The sequence below is a fragment of the Boleophthalmus pectinirostris genome, unplaced genomic scaffold (assembly GCF_026225935.1).
Source record: "Boleophthalmus pectinirostris isolate CB_2022bp ecotype Guang Dong unplaced genomic scaffold, ASM2622593v1 HiC_scaffold_7, whole genome shotgun sequence".
NCBI classification, from domain to species: Eukaryota; Metazoa; Chordata; class Actinopteri; order Gobiiformes; family Gobiidae; genus Boleophthalmus; species Boleophthalmus pectinirostris.
Window position 1 is genome coordinate 18,830,778 of NW_026571473.1, and position 20,043 is coordinate 18,850,820.

Genomic DNA, 20,043 nt, shown 5'->3' on the forward strand with positions numbered 1-20,043 from the left:
ATGAATAATGTTACACTTAGTTTTAATCACATTCTTTCCAAATGTGCCCCTGAAGAATCCGCTGCTGATTAAAAGGTATTTATTTGTGTTTCTCTGCTGACAGAAAGCAGAGTCCATGAAAGACCACGGCAAATCCCTCCAACTGATCCCCTACACAATCAATGACCAATCAAAAATAAGTGTGTCAATTGCAATGAGGTATGAATGCCATACAAGATTTATTTTTCTTCTAAATGTGGCAACCAAAAACCTTCCCTTCTCATGATACATGTGGACTGAGTAACAGAAAAGTAACTTCACTTACTAAGCTTGTCAGCTCTTATACCAATGGGCTAGACCAGGAGTGGGCAATTATTTTTTCCGTGGGGCCACATGAGAAAAAGAAAATATTGTGGAGGGCCGGGCCAAATTCCTTAATTCAATTCTGCATAATATTAATTGTTGTTTTGTATGTCATTTTGTATGTGAATTAAAAATTTAAAAAAAAAGAAAAAAAAGCACCTCTAAAATCAAAGCAATGTGGCTTTAGTCCATGCATGAGGTAAAATGATGAAATATGTTTATTTTGTAATTCCAAATGAGCTTAAACAGAGTCAACCAAAGGACTGTGTATGTGGCCCGGGAGCAGTGCAATGCCCAGGTCTGGGCTAGATTGATTAAAATAATTAGGCAAATTGATGTTTATTGTACTAATCTATAAAGTCCATATCTTAAACTAAAACTAAATACTAAATCAACTTTTTTTAGCTATTAAATAGTGTATATGGCATAGTATTACTGGTCCTAGTCCTCTTTGGTAATTTTGGTGCAAACTATGTAAATTTGTAGCAGTTTTAAGTACTATGTGACCTTACACAGGACTACCCTGATTAGGGCCAGGTGTTTGTGTGTCCAAACCCCTGGCTGCAGGGGTGGAGTTTGAAGTGTGGGTACCTTTTAGACCAATCACACTGCTCCTTATATGTCAAAATCCCATCCCTCCTGCCGCTTCACTCTCCCTAGTCCTACAGGTACTGCCCAGTTTCAGTTGAAATGTGGTTGTGGGCGGAGTTTAGGTGTTTAGTCTCTCTTTAAATGATTGGCTGTCAGAGTGTTTATGACTCTGCCATTGTCAAGGATTCTGAACATAACATAAACTCTTGTTTATATTGAGATGTCAAGTACAAAGTAATTCTTATGATTCCCACAATTAGGTGCAAATCTGTGAGATGAGATTTTTGAGAGCATAGTGGTTTTTAAATAGTACTTGGATGGGAATGGTGTTCTCAATAGCTTCTCTGTTATATTGAGTCTATAATCAGTCCCCAGCTGGACATTTATCTAGAGATACTCTCGCAATAATTCAACTTTAAGAATTCCACATAATTGAGATCTAATTTTGTGTCCAGTCTCACAAAATTATCAGACCTCAAGAAAAACACAGGGACGCAACCAAGATAAATGAACTGGAGTCAAAAAGATAACCACAACTTTGTAAATGTATTACTTAACGGAGCTGAAGCCAGTTGGTACGGTTGGTTTGGCTGCAGTGGTCAGAAGGTCAACTAACCTCTGTCATTACTCACTTCTCAGAGCAAGGGATTAAAAAGCCATTCTTGCTGCTCTCAAGTGCTTGCATTGGCTTCTACTTATTTGCATTTGAGGACAAAAAAATCCCTCAGTTTCCCTTCCAATACAACTCTTTGTAATTTAATGTAGCTTTTGGCTGTTAATATTCACACACGATCACTCTGCAGTGCCTGCCAGCTTCCCCAGATGTTGACATTATCCCCTCAGAGAATCAACAACAAAAACAAAAGATTTGTTGTAAGGTTGGTCCAGAGCCGCTTGGCCCGCATTGAACTCCAAACACATTTTTTATATTACAGGACTGTGCCGAGTTTAAGTGTAGCATAAGCAGCCATTTCATTCTCTTGTTATAAATGACTATACTCTGTTAGACTGAGTAAACTGCATAAAGACAGCAAAAAACACTGTAAAATGTGTTTTTAAAAATGAAAATATTGGATGGATGACTATGGTTTGCTATGGTTAACTTGTGGTCATTATATTACAAATAACCTACGCCTGACCTTTATAGTATTCTTTAGTTAAATCACATGTTATGATATTTCAGTTTAGTCTATTCTGCACTTCAGTGCTTGAGAAACAAGAATAAGGCAATGTCCTGAGTTACTCGTCCTCCAAGGCTATGGCACTGCTACTTAATAATCTAATCAAAAGCAAACATTTGTAAATAATAATAATCATTTCTTTAATGACCTAACCAACTAGAGATATTTTATCTTTGCCTGAATGTAAAGATCTGTGCAGGCATGCTGTTCATTCACACACACGCTGTGAAGCCAAGCATCTGCTAACCATAAATATCTCATACGGAGTTTTGCTTCATGATCTCTGTAATAGATGTTCACAGAGGCTGGTATATTATGGGATGTCGTTCAAGGCAGGTGGTCTGGCATGTGCTTCATGGGGGCATCAGAAACCAATAAGGGTGTCTGCTTTCATATACGTGCCTCTAGGGTAAGTGAAAGTTTCTATCTGTGAAGACCATAAGACCAGTAGAACATGATCACAAGATTCCACGTCGCCTGTTCCTGCTCTTCCCCACACTCTTTGAATCCGTCTCCAGAGCTCAGCCCAGGAATGTCCACTGTGTGCACATAGCTTTCACGAGCTGACAAAGAAGCTATAAATTAACCTGCTGGGACAATTCCTTTTTGTTTATTTAGGCTGAATGCAGCAAAATGTTAGCAAGTTTATAGTTCTCATTCTTAGATTAATACATGTAATATCTATCAAGTACTGTAAAATCTGACAAATTCCTCAGGCAGAACTATCCTAGGACTAATAATAGTCAAACCAGAAATGAACAAGCTCGGAGAGACTGATCACTCAGTGTGCTTGTACTGGCTCAATGTTATGGAATATTTTCAGCACCAGCGCCGTAACTACTGAATCTGAGGAATATATAAGTTGAGTTCAAATGTAATTAAATTTGCTATAATGCAAACAAAGCATTATGTGCAAATCTAGTGGCATCCCATTCCGCCACTACACAGTTTGGGACCTTCAGTACTTGCTGGTGACAGCAAATTAGTCTGACAGTGAATTACTTCACCTGCTCACAGTCAATATGGGTTTTACTCCATCAGGCCTTCCCCACACAATCCCGCATCTGTGATGGGCAAAGCGTAGTCTTTCACCTCATAGTGCTCAGAGCTGACATGTTTCCTCACTAATTTGTTTGTACAACTCTAGTGCAACCACAGACCAATTACACATGGTCACATGACACACAGCTCAAGAGGAAAAGATTAGACAGAGGGAGAAGACAGAAGAGCCGCCACCAAAAAAGAGCCATCATGCACCTTAATGTAGTCTGTGCCATTTGTTACAGAATATTAATTTTACTGTAATTCCTCATTATGCACAGGATTACTATAGAACTATTAAATAATGACTCTTGTTTTATAAACCGAGAGCAGATGGGCATTGATGCCTTGTTCAAAGGCAATATATTATGTGTTCATTTGGGACATGAACCCAGACCTACTCCCTCTGCTCACTTGTCTCATCATCTCAAACAGTGAACTAACAACAACATAATTAGCTTCATGCATGCTCCATCTAAACAACACACCCTTTTCAGCTCCACTGCTCCACTGTCCATAAATCACATTTCTCTTCCCATTTACTTCTTGTAAATTCTATTGGATAGTGAAATATAACTTTGAGTATCCACTTTGGAAAGATGGGCAAATTGCATTGGAAAAACTTTTTCCTGACTGAGGGGTGAAATAGAGTGTGAGATGAGAGAGGACATAGTAATAGCATCCTCTGTTTTACCTCATTGTTGTCTTTTTATTTTGGCCCTTAATAAAGTGTTGAGAGGAAAGACTGAAAGCTTTCCTATGTTATTGTTTATTTTTCATGATCCACTGTGTCTGTGACCAAACTCTTTCATTTTATTGTCAAATTGAGTGATGTGTGTATTCTACATATAGAAATTTTTCAAAATCATTGTTTAAGTTCTATTGGGGCCAAATGTGTGGACATTTGTAAACCATTAAATTACATTTGAAAAGGCTCCAACTTTTTTCTCACAATCCTCTTGCTTGTAAAGATTCTCTCATGTTTAGAATTGATCTGGTCATATATGAAGAGAAGATTAGACCAGTGTTATTTAAATTTATTGGCAATGACATTTTAATGTAATAAAAAAAAAAAAAATAAAAAAACATTCTACCATTAGATCACAGAATTAGGTAACTGGGTATTTGAAGAGCAAAAATAACTTATAATTGCTTTTATAGATCTAACTTCTACTTGATTGACTAATCAGCTTATCTTGTTAAAATGAATTTGCAAAGATCAACCTGCTTAGCCCCGTGTCATTACCATGAACTGGAAAAGTCCTGTCCTACAATTTAATCAGAGGGAGGGCTACTGGTGTGTAGCCAAGGGGCTGAGGTCATCCAGAGGCCAAGGACTGGGGCAACATGCTCCCTGTGTCACGCTCTCTTCTGAGAAGTCCAGCTGAAACAAAGGCTTCAAATCTGTATAGAGGGCACCAGGGCACAAAGAAACACAGCATTTTCAGTGAGGCAACAAGGGTCAGGCCTACATCTGAAACCTGATGAGTTCATCTGGAACTGGATCATCAATAAACACAACACAATTCATCAAGTTTACTAGGTTGTTGTGCAACTTTGATGGATTGGTTGATTGACTGATTAGTTTAATTTGGTTAAACATGAACATGAATGGATAAAGATCATTTGTGACATACACATCTTTGGTAGCATACCAGTTTACTAAGATACACAATCTCACAGAATCTCATATAGCTATACACTACTCACAATAAGTTAGGGATATTGTTATTTACATGAGTGCTTTTCCTATTTGGTCTAAATTTTAATGAAATAAGTAAAAGTTCCCTTTGATATTACTAAGAATGAATGAGAAGAAACACTATTTTCATTAGTTTAATATTTATTACCCCCAAAATTTTGACGGGGTGTTTCCACCTTTTGTCGCAATGTCAGCTTGACAGCGATGTCTCATGCTCCTCACTAGCCTCATGATGTTGTTCTGAGGCAATGTGTTCCACTCTTCCACCAGTGCTACATGCAGTTCTACCAGGTCACGTGGGGGTGGGCTACGATCATCCAGTCTCTGCTTCAGCTGGTCCCAGATGTGCTCTATGGGGTTCAGGTCAGGGGACAGTGCTGGCCATACCATATGAGGCACTCCGACTTCCTGAAGTCGAGCTGTGACAATTCTGGCAAGATGTGGTGGAGCATTATTATCCATGAACAGAAAGTTGGGGGTGTGCTGGCGGAATTGGGGATGATGATGAGTTCAATGAAGTCTCTGAGGTAAGAACATGCGGTGACTGAGCCATCTACAGTAACCAAATCTGTTTTGCGCTGACTGGTGATGCCTGCCCAGACTGTTGCACCTCCTCCACCAAAGCGAACCCTAAGGACCATGTTAACCTCGGCGTATCGCTCACATCGCCTTCTCCAGCAACACTGACGATCATCATTTCTGTGCTAAGTGACCCGACACTCAGCAGTGAACAGGACGGTGGACCACTGCTGCATTGTAGAGGTCACATGGTCTTGTGCCCACTGCAGACATTCACGGCTGTGTCTTGGTGTCAGTGGAGTCACCTGCAACGGTCGTCTGGCATTCAAACCAAAGCGTTGGAGTCAGTTTCAAATGGTTTGTCTGGAAACCCTAGTACCCCTCACATCTTGAAAACGAGCCTGCAGCTGTGTGGCAGTTGCATAACGATGTCTGAGTGCATAGGTCCTTAGTTACTGGTCATCGTTGTGGCCTGTCACTCATGAGGCTCCACTAATGGGTCCGTCACGAACTCTGCCAGTAGTTCTGTGTCTTGATGCAAGTCTGCTGATGACACTTTGAGACACACCAAGTTCACAAGCAACATCTGACTGCTTGCCACTGACCCTGAAGGAGCGGTATGGCTAGGTGGCGCTAAAACACAAAATGAGGTTTGTCTATCACCCCAATACAATTGCCTCCCTATCCCAAAAGTTTCTGAAATGAAACAAACACCGTATATATGACATTCACTGGTTCTCTCTCAATATCCCTAACTTACTGTGAGTAGTGTATATTTTTTAATTTCTATTATGAATATACCTACAACAGAAAATAATTTAGTCTCTCTGTGTTTACCAGAATGAAAGACAATGCTGAGGTAATGTGGTTCTTGGGAACTTGGGTGAAAACAAGCAACCTGACTTCCACACCTGACATCACCTGCTGTGCTGAGATGGACCAAAATCAGCTGACTTGTCAATTTATACTGACCTTTCAAGATCTTTGACTAAACGTTATTATATTTAAAGGATTACTGTCATATATCCCTATCATAAGAGCAACAGATTTGCACAAGAAAGACCTAACAATACTGTTTAATCACCATTGTAACATTAACTGGTACTAGCTAAAGTAAACAAACATTAACATTTAACTTTAAAATCAACAGACCTTACTGTTTAGCTCTAAAGGCTATTAATGAGCAGGCTCCATGATTTTATTATTAGTCGTAGCAAAATCCAGACTTTCCGAGATAAAAGCACCTGACTGTAACAAATGTCATGTCATCTCAGAACTTGAGGACCACATGAATGCCTTTCTCATCTCAGCTGAGAAAGACGTAGAATTCTTCATGGTATTTAAATTTAATGGCTTTGTTGTTGTTTAATCTGCAATCTAGATGTGTGTTCATCTGTGTTCATTTCTTGTAACGGTTAGTCTCTTGGTCCACAGCTATAAGTGGGTAATTGTTTAATGATTTGTTTGTTTGTAGGACTTGTACCCATCCCAAACAGTTTTCTGCTCAGTGTAAAAGTGTATTTCTAAATCACCTCTGTGGATGGAGGAGCAGTTAATGGTTGAATGACAGGATTTATGTGATTTCATATAAAGTTTACAAGCAGAGACAAACCGGAGAGGTTTCATATCATTCTCAAGCCTGGGGGCTCATGTAGAAAAACTAACACTGAGTTCTGTCTGATCATGGATATCCAATTGTCAGTACCCCTTCATAATTATGTATTAACATCTGGATGGTTTTAAAAGGAAGTGTCAGCTATATCTATTGTTCACCTCTTAACTATTTCTTCAGATTTAGTCATGTTATTAAATGGATGACTGGTATCTTTAATGACCACCTATAATGTTAAGTTATATAAAGTAATTTGACATAGCCCAGGTCTGTACTGTCCCATGTTCTCACATACTTGGCACATTACTATAAGTGCTGAACTGACCACAGACATGCAGCAATGGTAAGGCCAATACAGTGACATCTGTGGTCCATGTTGGGAAAGGTTGGATCAAATACATATCAAAGTGTAAAAAAAAAAAATCACTTGACATTTCATCCATCTGGACTAACAAGTGTCCACTGTGAGCTGTTGGTCTAATGCTTCTAGGCTTACTTCAAACAGAGACGGTTCTAGTGAGTGACCCCAGGTGTCACCCCACTTAGAGCGACTGGGGCAGTATATTGGAAGAAAAAAAACATTTGTGTTTAATTTTAATCATAATTCAAACTATTTATTTACTAATTTGAAAGTTTAATTATCACCTTGAAGACCCCCTCAGTGAAATGCCCCTGCTTTCAAAAAACATAGGTCAAATGTTTGCTTTTCTCATTAAAATGTTTAACTTTATTGTGAATATTAATTTAAAAGACTTTTTAAGAGTGGAGAAAATCTGTGACGCCAGACCCTTGGTGTGAAACCCAAATGTGACGCTGGAGCAATGTTCTTTAGAGTTGTTGTTGTTGGGTTGTTAAAGCACAGAGCTGTAAAGGGAAAGAGGTGAGGGGGCACTGGACGCATGGGTCACATTAAAACTAAGTTCAGAGAGAGGCCTCCTAATGCCGTGCTAATCCCTGACCAGCTTGCCTCACTCACGCACACATCTACACTGGCACCACTTTGGGACTGTGTTTGAGGTGCGGCTGATGTCACAGACTGAGAAAGCTAATCTGTATTGAAAGTTACATGCCATTGTATATTATTCTTCTGTGAAGTGGTTATAGCTCTTTCACCTCACAGCAAGAAGGTCCCTGGTTTGATTCCTGGGCCAAGTAATGCATCTTAGTGTGGTGTATGTTTGTTGTAATTATATCTAGCTGAGTCTCTTAAGGTTTGCAGTATCACATGTCAACCTAAAACGTCTTTCAGGTCAGTTGTCCTCACTAACCTGTGGTACAGTATTTGGATAAAAGTCACCCTCTGCTCCTGACAGGGTGCCAGAGTCGCACTGAAAGATGGGTGAAATGCACAGAAAAAAATTACCAATGAGGATAATAAAGTTAAACTTTTCAATTTAGTAAACCTCATTCTGTGTTGATGTCACTGAGCGTAGATGGTGGTTGAAGGGATCATTGCCACTGTATAGTTAGTTTCTGAGGTTGGACGTTGACACTGACAGAAGTTTCCACACTTAAAAGTAAATTTATAAGATGTACCTTGTAGACATATTTATGGTTATAAAGATGGACAACATCCATTCCACAGTTCATTTAAGCACAAATTGTCTGTGTCCTATTATGGGTAAAACAACACTACATTTAAAGAAAAACAAACCACAACATGATTTAAAATGTTCGCTAATCCTCACAAATTGTTTGATTACTTCTGTCCCAACAGCAGGGAAACACACATCTGTATGTCACCGCTCTCACCAGTTTTAGTAGGGCAGCTAACCTTTCAAACCAAGATTTCTGACCAACAAAGTCCCAAAAGACAACAAAATTCCTGAGGGGACGAGCTGCTCTCTGTGGGATTCATGTCTGTGATCAATCAGCCCTAGGCCCAGACAACCCCAGATTAACCTTCCTGGAAAAAGTTCCTAACCACTCAGTCCAAAGCAAACTCTCGTTATACATGATATACAGCATTTTTCCTTTTTGTTGTGATGAGCAAATATGAAGTAACATGTGTGGGGGTGTCTTTAAAAGTACCTGCCTCAAGGAGTACTCAATCACTATTTATTTTACTGCAATTTCCACATTAAAAATGACAGAATAATTATAGAGATGATGCGGGCTGCTGTGAGGATGTAACTTTGTGTGATGTGAAGCTATTAGAATGGAAAAGAATGCTCATTTTCGGCAAAGAGAGACTGTGGGCGAGGGTCTGTAGAGGAGCTTTTGGCACAAACCGGCCGGTAAAATATGGAAGAGCACTCGGAGCTGCCACGCTTCAACCTCACTGTCAATGTGCTGGAGTCATTAGCACAGGTATGGGATGTGCATCATAGACAGATTGTCTGGAAATATTCAGATTGCTGTGAACAATGTGTTTAAAAACATTTAGAGACTTCAGAGATGAGTAAAGTTTAATATGTTGTTGCCTGTCTTTTTATCCAGACTTAGGATCAGCACACATCTCTAATACTTTATGAAAACATGAGCCTGGTCACCATTGAATCTTGAGTCCAAATGGGGTGATTGACAGGAAAAAAATCAGGGGACTGAAAAATAAAGAAAGTTTTTGCAGAATTAATGAGTGAAGCATTAAACTCTGTTAATTTGAGGTGAGAGAAGCTTGATTTTCTTTAAAATGTTAGGTGACCACTGAGCTCATTTGTTTCACAAGCGTGACTGAAATACACAAATCTGTTCTGTCAGAGTCTGGCTTGAGGCGGGACGAAGAGAATGGTGACCAGGCTAATATCTCTCTGTATAAAAATACAGTGTGATCATTGAGGCAAAAACATATTTCTGAAAGGTTTAATTCTAGAATATGATTATAAACAAACACTGAATTCCTGCTTAGAATGCAAGACCCACTGGGAGAAAAAACAGAGCATATGTATTTGTCAAGTGCACACTGGCCTCTTTCCACAGTGTCCGTACTACTTCTCTCCCTCTCCGCTGTGCTCTGGCCAGCACATAATTGTGTAAGTGCTTCTGGATGGCAGTGGGTTGTTGGGTCATTAAGGAGCCTGTTAAGTGATTAGAGGAACAGTGGGCCTGCCGTGTGCCTGCTGATCGGCCTGATACGTGTTACTGTGCACTTTTCCACATATTTGCTCAGGTAATTACAGCTCAGACGTGAAACACCCTCCGATGTCATGCTTAAACAGAGGATCCACGGACGCCAGCTCACTTAAAAGGTAATCTGCTCCACCCCCTCTCTTTTCCACCGTGTTTATGAGCGTGTGCCAGTAATGAATTACAAGAACTGCAGAGGAGCACTGTTTAGGGCTGCTGTCAGCTCCTCTAGTGGCTGACTTCTGTACTACACATAGACTTCACGAACAACAAACAGGTACTGCAACAAAAAGTGAAATTCTACTGAGAATCTATGTCATGGTTTTGGCAAGTCTTTAACAATATATCTTATATTAGAGATGATTTCACTTCCAGAAATCTATCAACCAGGTTTGGCAAGCCAGTGTGCTTGTTGTGCCAATCCCAATGTCTAAAATCTAAGCATATGCCAATTTCCTATGCAACTCACTGTTGTTTGTAAGCAGAGGATTGCTTGTGGCAACAGTAATAGAGAAAATACTCTTTAAGTAGATACATTCAATCACACCCTGTGCAGTCATTTTCCACAAGGCATTTTTCCATTGCTAATGCTTCATTGCCTCATAATGCCCTGCTCGTCTACAATATGACCATGACATTGGCTATATAAAAAGACTTATTTTATGATCTTCGATTGTTTCTGTAAAAGAATACATCAAACAGAAGACAATGGTTTGACATAAGATCTCCTATTACACATTTCATTCAACAAGAAAACATTAAGTAGAGATTATAATGTCATTCAAGAGTCCATCACCCCAGCCAATATATTGCTTAAAACCCAAATAAAATTGCATTCTTGTTGTGATATGTAAATAATTAAATATAGCTAAGGTTGGGTGTTACTTAATTCCTCCTCTAAAGATGTTTGGGTGAACACACTCCAAAAAACACAGTCATTATCTGCTAAGATTTTATCCAGCTCATGAGAATCTCCAGTGATTTGATTTGTGCTGTTAGTCTTCTCAAACGCTGCCCAGTCTTTGAGGAATTTACTGCTGTGGGCTCGCATTATTACATTAACTGTGCGCTATAAACACACATCAAGAGAGTTCTGTGGCAAAACTCAGAATCTGTGAACTAAAGGACATTCTTCAGTGATTTTATTTAAAATTTTATAGTTTAAGATTTGCTGATTCTATTATAAATTAAAAAGAGCATTTTCCTCTTCCTTACCTAACTCAAGTGTAACATTCAACTGTAAAGTAATGAAAACCTGAGATTGTGTTTAAATTGAGAAAGTTGCAAATCTGATTGGCTAATGTACTTAACCACTGGCAGCAAATGCAGTGGTTGCTGTTACTGCCTTAGTACTATGTATTTTAATGTTTTAATGCACTTTTTGGACCATTTTAATGTAATGCCATTCCTATTCATTATACCATCACAGAACTACAGAAAAGAGTCATTTAAACCACAACATGAACACACAGAAGACCAATATGGCATGGATAGATTCTAGTATATTATCTAATCTGTAAATTAACAGATTGCATAAGGATATAAACCAAAATGAATTTAGCATTTTTACTGTTGGGCTGCAACACATCACACAATTTTTACTTTCAAGTTTTGTCCAGTGGATTCATTTTCACATCGAAAACAAGCCTATTCCTGGTTCAAGCACATTTAAAACAAGCTCTTCACATGTCATATGTATCCAAATCCAACACCCATCACTGCTGACTTCTACAAACAGTCAACAACAACAGTACAGTGTATTCTAATGTCACAGGAACCAGTAGGGGTTATAGGTCAGGTCTGGCCAGCCTAAACCGATGAGGTGACTCCTCTCCAGAGTGTCCAGAGTGACCCGCAGACTAACAGACTCCAAATAGCTCTGCTGCTAAACAACTGCGCTGCCACTTTCCACCGTGAACTTTGACCCCTGCCCAGGAGACAGGCGCCGCCAATATGATGTCTTTCTTCTTGTTGACATGCATCAGTGGTTCCAGCAGCATAGCAACCCACAAGGTAGAATAAATATTTGGGTGTTTATTAGTATCTCAAAAAATAATAATAAGATGCAGAAAGTAGGACAATTAAATTGCTTAAGACAATTTAAGTTCTCACAAAAATAAAGTTAATGGTGCATTATGTATTTTGACACCTGCTTGTCTCTGGGAATGTTAGTGCTTTCCATGGAATGTTCCACAGTATGGCATTAAACATATCTATCTTGCATTTATTCAGTTACAGGTGATTTTATTTCTTACACTCAAACTTGAATATCATGATTCTCACTGTGAGTAGGGCACCACACAGCTGACCTGGTAGACCTGGTAAAAAATGTTTTATTAAATAGTAGTATAGTGCACCTTAAATTTTGTTTTCTTATGAACATAAATTCCTGGTAAATATGGGCCTTGAGCGTCCTTCAGCCATTTCCCTTTGTAATGCACTTAGACTTGTTGTTGGCTCATTTGCCTGGCTGTCAGCTTCTATTGGTTGAAATACCAGGAGAAAAACCATACTCCACAACTTTGTTGTTTACAGAGGGCCTGTGAGAATCCACACCTCTGATAAAAAATTTAAAAAAAGTCTGAAAGCTCAGTTATCACAGGGCCTTCAGAGATATTTGGGGCTCTGGTCTGATAAACAGCATCAATCAATCTACGATTAATTTCTGTAAACACTGAAATACAAAATGTTGTTAAATATCTTGTGGGCAGTCAGTGTTTACATTTCTGAGTTTCATGGACCTCATGAAGTGTTGATGAGGACAATGAGCATTCGTATGTGCAGACAGATTAATTTATACACATCTTTGAATGTTTTAATCCACTTGTATTTTGGCTTTTTGTTTCTCCCTCCCAGCTGGTAGTAGATGACAATGATGCATAATTATATTTTATAGTCTCTGTTGAAATGGCATGAATATTTTGTTTATACATGTTTGTGATTTTTGTATCAAAATGTGTCTAACATGAATTCCATTCTGTTTTTAATTGTACAAAGTGTTTCACCCTTTTCAGGATTGGGGTCCACTGCAACTAGAATGATTTATTGAGCATACCTTGTCCAAAAAGCCACTTCCTCTGGGGTCACAGTCCCTCAGGCAGACTAACCTGTTGCTCTTATACTCAGAGCTGGACAATCCAAAACTTGAGTTCAAACCCTGTTGCACTGGTACCACAGGGACTTATTTAAAACGTCTGATGTGACAAATGATGAATCGCTGGCTCTCCCATTTCCATTTGGCTGTGTGTGCAGTGAGAGTGGTGAAGTTACAGGATATTGTAAGCAACAGTTTTTATTGGGAACAACTAACATTTGGGTCAGTCAATTCGGACTTTCTTAGCTGCCTTTGCATGATTTTTCATGCTTTGAATTGGCTTTAACTGAGTGAGATGGTGTGTGTTTTACATACTACAACTCCACTTCTGTCTGTTCTATTCAAAATTCGGTCTAAATCTTCAGTTCCTCTGCACTTTCCTTTATTCTTTCAGCTCCCACCCACACATTCTCTTTGACTATCCATCCTCCTGACCTCATTGCTATAGCAGTCAACCACTAAAGCATCCAATCAACCAAAGTGTTCAGAGTAAATCACAAATTATTATAATTGAGAATAATGACTTCCATGTCAATGTCAGTTTGGCCTGGGGTTGTTCGTATCTAGTAAGAGTGGGGCAGTAAGCTCTGGGATACAGCTGTGTAAGATGTACCGGTAGTTTTGAACGGTTTCCATGGTAAAACAGTGATTCAAATTCTGTGGCTGTTTAACATTTGTAATTATCCCACATCCAGCTGTCATTTTAGTGTTTTGAAATTGCTATTTCATTTGAAAATGAACAAAAAGAAGCTTAGGATCAAGCTAGTGATGCTCATTAAGATCACAAAACTTAAATCCACACAAGATCTGAGGTTTAAAATCTCACTTTATAGTATATCACGTGTTACTCAATGAGAAAGTATCTGTTTACTAATCCAAAGGTTTGCTGTTTGATCTCTGCTCTAGTAGGGGTGCACTCATCCAGCATTTTCAGATGCTTAGCTTTAGCTTTAGTTTTAGATTCAAGTGTCTGTTGATCCCGATCCTGATATCAACTGATAGCAGTGCAGAGACCAAAAACAGCATTTAATTCCTTAAAACAAAACTTAGCCTAAATTGATCCAGATGTGCTATGGAGCTGTTATTTATCTGTTATGTAACAACAGAACAGCATTGTATAAATAAAAGTTCAAATATTATGAGACTTTCTGAGCCAACTACAAGCATTAAATAGTCTTATTACATCAATTTCCAACCAGGATACTGGCTGAACCGATATTTGAAAGCTGATATCCAGCAAGTTTCTCAGTATCAGCACTGATATACGATACCAGAATCAGATCGGTGCAATTGCTCTAGCCAATGCATACTGTTGTGTCCTTGGGCAAGACACTTTCCTATAGTCTGTGTATGGTTTGAATGAATCTACAGGACAATAAATGGGAATTCTCTCTTGGCCAAAAGCATATTCCAAAACAAGCAAATAACATTTTAACATAACATCTTAATAAGCAAAACAAACATGGTGGCTCTTTATATCATATAAGCACAAAATATTTTTCCTTTTCTCATTGGATCAAATGTCACACACAATTCTTCTATGACAAAAAAACAACAGCCCATTACAGCGTCAAACAAGTTGTGAAGCTGTGCTAATGTCAGCGGCTTGTCCTCTTCATTAGTGAAAAGACCTGCCGCCTTTGCCAGGATTATTTCTAGTTGCAGTAAAGCACTGAGGCATGTACAGGGCAAAGCACTATGATTTTGACAGAGTAGTTAGGAGGAGCTGATGAAAGAGGAGAGCCTAGGAGCCCACTAGATCTCAAATTAGCCCAGTGGTCCCCAACCTGTCACATGGAGACTGGGTCTTGCATATACAGTTGCACCACCTCTCCACTGCCTGCGTGCATGGGACAGTGGATGGCGGCTGATTACCAGCGTGTGTGGCGTTCCATACATGTGCAGCACGTTTGATGAGAACTGCCCCAACACATATATGTCATCCTTTTGAAGTAGTTTTAAAGTAATTGTAGTATTATTGTGTTAGTGATATTAGTACAGAAAACTGTACTGTACTGTCTACTGTACTAAAAACTCAGATTAGACCTTTTTCATATGAATGTCAATAAATACCAAATCTTCTGACACACTCACTCCTAACTTCTCTTTTCTGTGGTTGTCCCATATAAATTATTTTCTAAATAAAATGATTAGTCAAATAATACTCTAACCTGGGTCACATCAGATTGATATGTATGTCACTATGAACTGGGTTCTCCACATGATCAATCTGAGGAAGCTTCATAAACAAGCTGAAAAAACTTTTGATACATCCAGTTGAGAGAAAAGCACAGGGAACATTTCTGTGCTTTTCTCTCAACTGGCAAAAGCACAAACATGTTCCCTGTCCACAAATGCACAAAGCTCTTACCTTCTGCATGTTTTTCACTAACAAAAAGTACGCTTAGGCATTAAAATAGGGTGAGGTATGTCTGTCTGTGTCGATATGTTTGGTTTGGGTCACTAAGGCGTTTTGCCTTTGATTTCCACACAAACCTTTGTGTTGCTCTGTGATTGGTCAGCCCCAGCTGATTATCCTTTAAGTGGGGTCCTTCAAGTGAATTTGTGAACTGACAAATATCACCAGAATCTATTTTGCTGTACAAGGTCAGGCTAAGAAAGCATCAACTGATTGATGGACTAAATGACTAAAGAACTACTGCTCTAATAAGCTAATATTTTATTGCATATAACTTGGATCCTAAAGAGTAATCTCACACCTTGATCACCCAATAAATATTTATTTAATAAGGCTCAAAAATGTAATTCAGTTAGGAAAGACACATTCCCCACATTTCACTCAGCATATTTCTCATGCCCTTGCATTTCCGGTTACAGTAAGCTCATATCCACTGTGTATTAATGTAGTAATCGCTGTGTGGTTTTCTCACTTCCACTGATCCATTCTTTGTGTGCATCGCTCACATTGACACCCTCAGTGCAGATTCAGCTGTGGGCCTGTTTGTCTTGTTAGGTGGGAGACATCTGTAACCATAAAACTGTCTACACTGGACAGGTTTTAATCACTTTTCTTCCCTTCATATTGACTTCTCCCACATTCTGCAACTATAACACAAAAAATCACCCATGGTGCACACACTGGGAGACATTTTTTGTTTTGATTAAATCATTTTCTGGAGAAGTACTTTACAGGGGAATATATAAGGAGGGCAGATGTTCGTCTTTACAACTATTCAAATACATAATTGCACTTTGGGAAGAGTTGAAATATTTCAAGAGAATGGCTCCTCATCTTAAAACCAAACCAAAAACAAGGACAGTGAAAATCAGCACAGTGAGACTTGGACGAGAGCTTTGCTATGGTATCTTCAGAGATCACCTGGCTTTTCCCCCTGGACACACCCTTTTGACTTTTGTCCCAAGGGCTTTTATTCTCTTCAAACTGCCCTATCTACCGATTGAACTAGTTCAATGTAATGCTGCATTTCGACCTTATAAAGTTTTTCAAAATGTTCTTCTAACTACTTAAATTACCCTTCTGATATAAATAATGTTATTGGTTAACATCTGAGTAGTGAACAAAGAGAAAGAAAGGAACAGTGCTTGTGTGAATAGGAAAGAACATGCTAGGTAAGATAGTTATGAAACTTATTCAATGATCCTACCTGAGAGAAGTTGAGTCCATTGAGTGGGTGGCACTGTTCCTCCACTCTCTCTACTGCGCCTGTGGTCTTGCCCATCCTCTCAGCTTCCTGGGCCAAGAACAGATCCAACACTGGCGTGCCCCTTGACCTTACGTCCCACTCTGTTAGCGAGTTCACCATTAGCATGACCCACACCGGCCTTTTCCTTTCCCAGTTTCCTGCTATAGCGTTGAAAAGATAATCTGCATAAAGTCCACGTCCACGCTGGTCAGCCGTCATCCAATACGGCATCATGTGTTTGACGTATTCCAGGTGGCGTTTGAGGCGGCGATACAAATCTCGAGGTAGAAGTTTTTGTAGGTTCTCTCCATGTGGAAGGAGTTGGCAACTGGTGAGTTTGGAAATAGTCAAAGGGTCTGTTAAATCCAACTCAAAGAAGATGTTAGGACTAGTGTTGAAAGCCCTTTTAGAGTTGTCTGGTATGTAGTCCCAAACTCGCGTGTAGGGCACATGGATGGTACCAAACAGGTAAGAAGGAGGGTGTGGAGGTTCTCGCTTTATCGTCCATAAAAAGGAGTTCATTTCACTTTGCTGGGAGAGAACAATGAATGAAGTTCATTATAAAATATATAAGCTATAAGAGTGATCATTATTTGTGTGTGTGAGCAGATTAAAACTGTAAACTGAAAATCTTTTTTATTGCATTACTAGAGGAAACAATTTAAGTTTGAAGATTAAATGCTGTAATACTCTATGATCCAGTGTATGTTGTTGTTGGGCTCTTGGACAAGATACTTTACATACCAGCTACAATAAAACACCTGGCAGTAAAAAAAAAGTTCAACTTTTTCCTCCCTGTCCTTCCCTACAAGGGAAGCATCCAAAAATATATGCATACAAATCTGTTACAAGAGGGATTACATTTGTCTCTGTTGCAGTATTATATGATGAATGTGTGTGTTTCTATGAGGAAACTGCTGCTGTTTAAAATTAGTTGGCCCATTTGTCGTCTGTTGTGGTTTGCTGCCTTATAAACTTAGCTCAACAAGTTATATAGAGTGATTTTCACATGACAGCAAGTTAGTAGTGTATCCGCATGTGGAAAAACTTTATGGAGGGGCCTTTGGGTAATAAACAGACTCTGGTGTATTGTTAGAGCCATGTCTTGGTTGGCAAAGCTTCTTTGCCTGGGAAGCAGAATGTTAAAGGCAGAAGTGCAAATACACTGTGCTGAAGCTCATAAAAACTCCTGACCTCTTGGTGATAGTATTGTTTTGCAAAATACTTTAAGAAACACTGTGTAACTTTTCTATTTGAAGGTTCACCACCTATCCATATATCTATTCACATGAAAACTAGCAGAAGACAAGACCAGGCCAGGTTACAGGTCAGATCTGTGAAGGGGCAACCCTGCTCACATAAGAATGCATATATTTCAAAGCATTAAATAAGGCATTAAAATGCTTGTAGTGGAGTAAATAGAAGTTAAAAGATGAAGATGAAAAATTCACAGCAATCCAATAAGCATTAAACCAGGATATGTTAAATATGTTTCTATTTAAGAGCTCAATTAATGCGCCATGTCTTTGATGCAGCCATGGTCCAAATATGAAAAAGGAATTGGTTTTCATAAACAGTACCAGAGTTCTGGCTATTGAGGCATGGACTAATCAACCATTGAGGGATGAAACTCATTATGTCAAAATAAAGTTATTTTAAGCAAATATTTACCACTTAGGTCTAATCAAGATTTGCTCCAACTGTCCTCCAATCATATGTCTACTCTGCCAGTGCAGTTTTTGAACATTTGAATATGTCTGCCAAAGCGTGTCTGGTGGGATGCTCTCTTATCATGTGAATACACTCAGAGTCAGAGGAGCATTTCTGGCATCACATTTTACAAGACAAATAAATGTAAATGACATGTTCATTTCAGAGGAATGGCCTTTAACAATAGTATGACTATTACAACTTGAGCTTTGAATAACTCAATTTTCCTACTATGTTTTGTTTAACTTTTTTACAATCTAAATATTCATTACATTATACTACTTATGGATATGGAATATGTGCCATTGTAAGAATAAGCGAGGTAAACCAGTCAGCTTAAAATGCACAGGCCTTTCTGTCTGTGCAGTTATATTTCTTAAGTGTCCAACGTGCCACACTTAACATTCTCAAAAATAAAAAATATTGTAATTTAATTTGTTTTAGTGTTATAGAGTATGCCTGTTTGACTCACCAACTTTGGTGTTTCGCATTGCCTCGGTCTGTCCCGCTTAGCACCCCAGGGTGCCCCGGGACTCAGGAGGGCGCTCAGAACAAGCAGGCACAAAGTCCGAGCGCACACCATTGTCACGGGGTGACAGTGCGCTCCTCGCACACTTCCTGGAAATTCCCTGGACGATGCTCAGTCCTCTGGGTAACTTTTCGCGGTGCTTACTTGCGCCTCTCTGCTGGAGGACCATGCCGACCAGTCGCCATGTCCCCGCGCGCTCCCAGCCTATCTGGTCTTAGGTCGAACTTTCCCGAGACCTTCCTTGCTCGCGCAGCACCGGAGTAAACTCTTGTGAGAGGTAGAGCTGTGCGCTCCACAACTTTTGAGGGAGGTGGGACAACTTGTGCAGTGCCCCCCTCACCCCCACCGCACACACACACACACACACACACACACACACGGATATTACGGCAGGTTCAGAGGGGGGTGACAGGTTCGCGTGAGCTCCAACAACCCCAGCTGAGAGTATGGAGTAGTTTATCTTTTCTAGATTGAATGTAAGGAAAACACATTGTTTAATACGCGCGCCCATGCCTATAGGGCAAAAACAATGGCCTTTTATTTTCATTAGCCTAATTAAAATTTTAGTGTATAGGCCTAATGTTACAGCAGCCAAATAGCTAATTTTATCCCTGCAATGTTTAAAGTTAAGGCATTGCGGCTCTGTGATTGATTATATCAGATTTAGTCGTTTATTGTTCATTCTCTCACATGAAGTCTATGTGGTCAGTCTCTGTTTTACATGAATTTCAACACAGTCATTTAACCGAAGTAAATGAACAATTATTCATGTTTTGTCATGTGCTTCCACCACAGAAGGATCCCATTCATCTATTTGACAGCTATACAGCAATATGAGGTTCAGACTCTATAGTGTGTGATTAATGCCAATAAACAAACGGTTCTGACTAAAGACAAGTTCTTTCTTTACTTCCTGGGGGACTGGTGATGATTTGTAGCATCAGAAATAAACCTGCTCATCTTGGGACTGACTCTTTTAGGCTTGTCCCAT

At 39.3% G+C, this 20,043-nt stretch overlaps 1 protein-coding gene across 1 annotated transcript in view; it reads right to left on the reverse strand.

The window, feature by feature from the left end:
* Nucleotides 1–19,296, reverse strand: part of trabd2b (TraB domain containing 2B) — a 53,782-nt gene extending 34,486 nt beyond the window's left edge. The window contains 2 exon segments of the mRNA XM_055164943.1: nucleotides 16,775–17,344; nucleotides 18,996–19,296. Of these exon segments, the coding sequence (XP_055020918.1) occupies nucleotides 16,775–17,344; nucleotides 18,996–19,106 (681 nt within the window). The 5' untranslated portion in view covers nucleotides 19,107–19,296.
* Nucleotides 19,297–20,043: the final 747 nt, after the last annotated feature.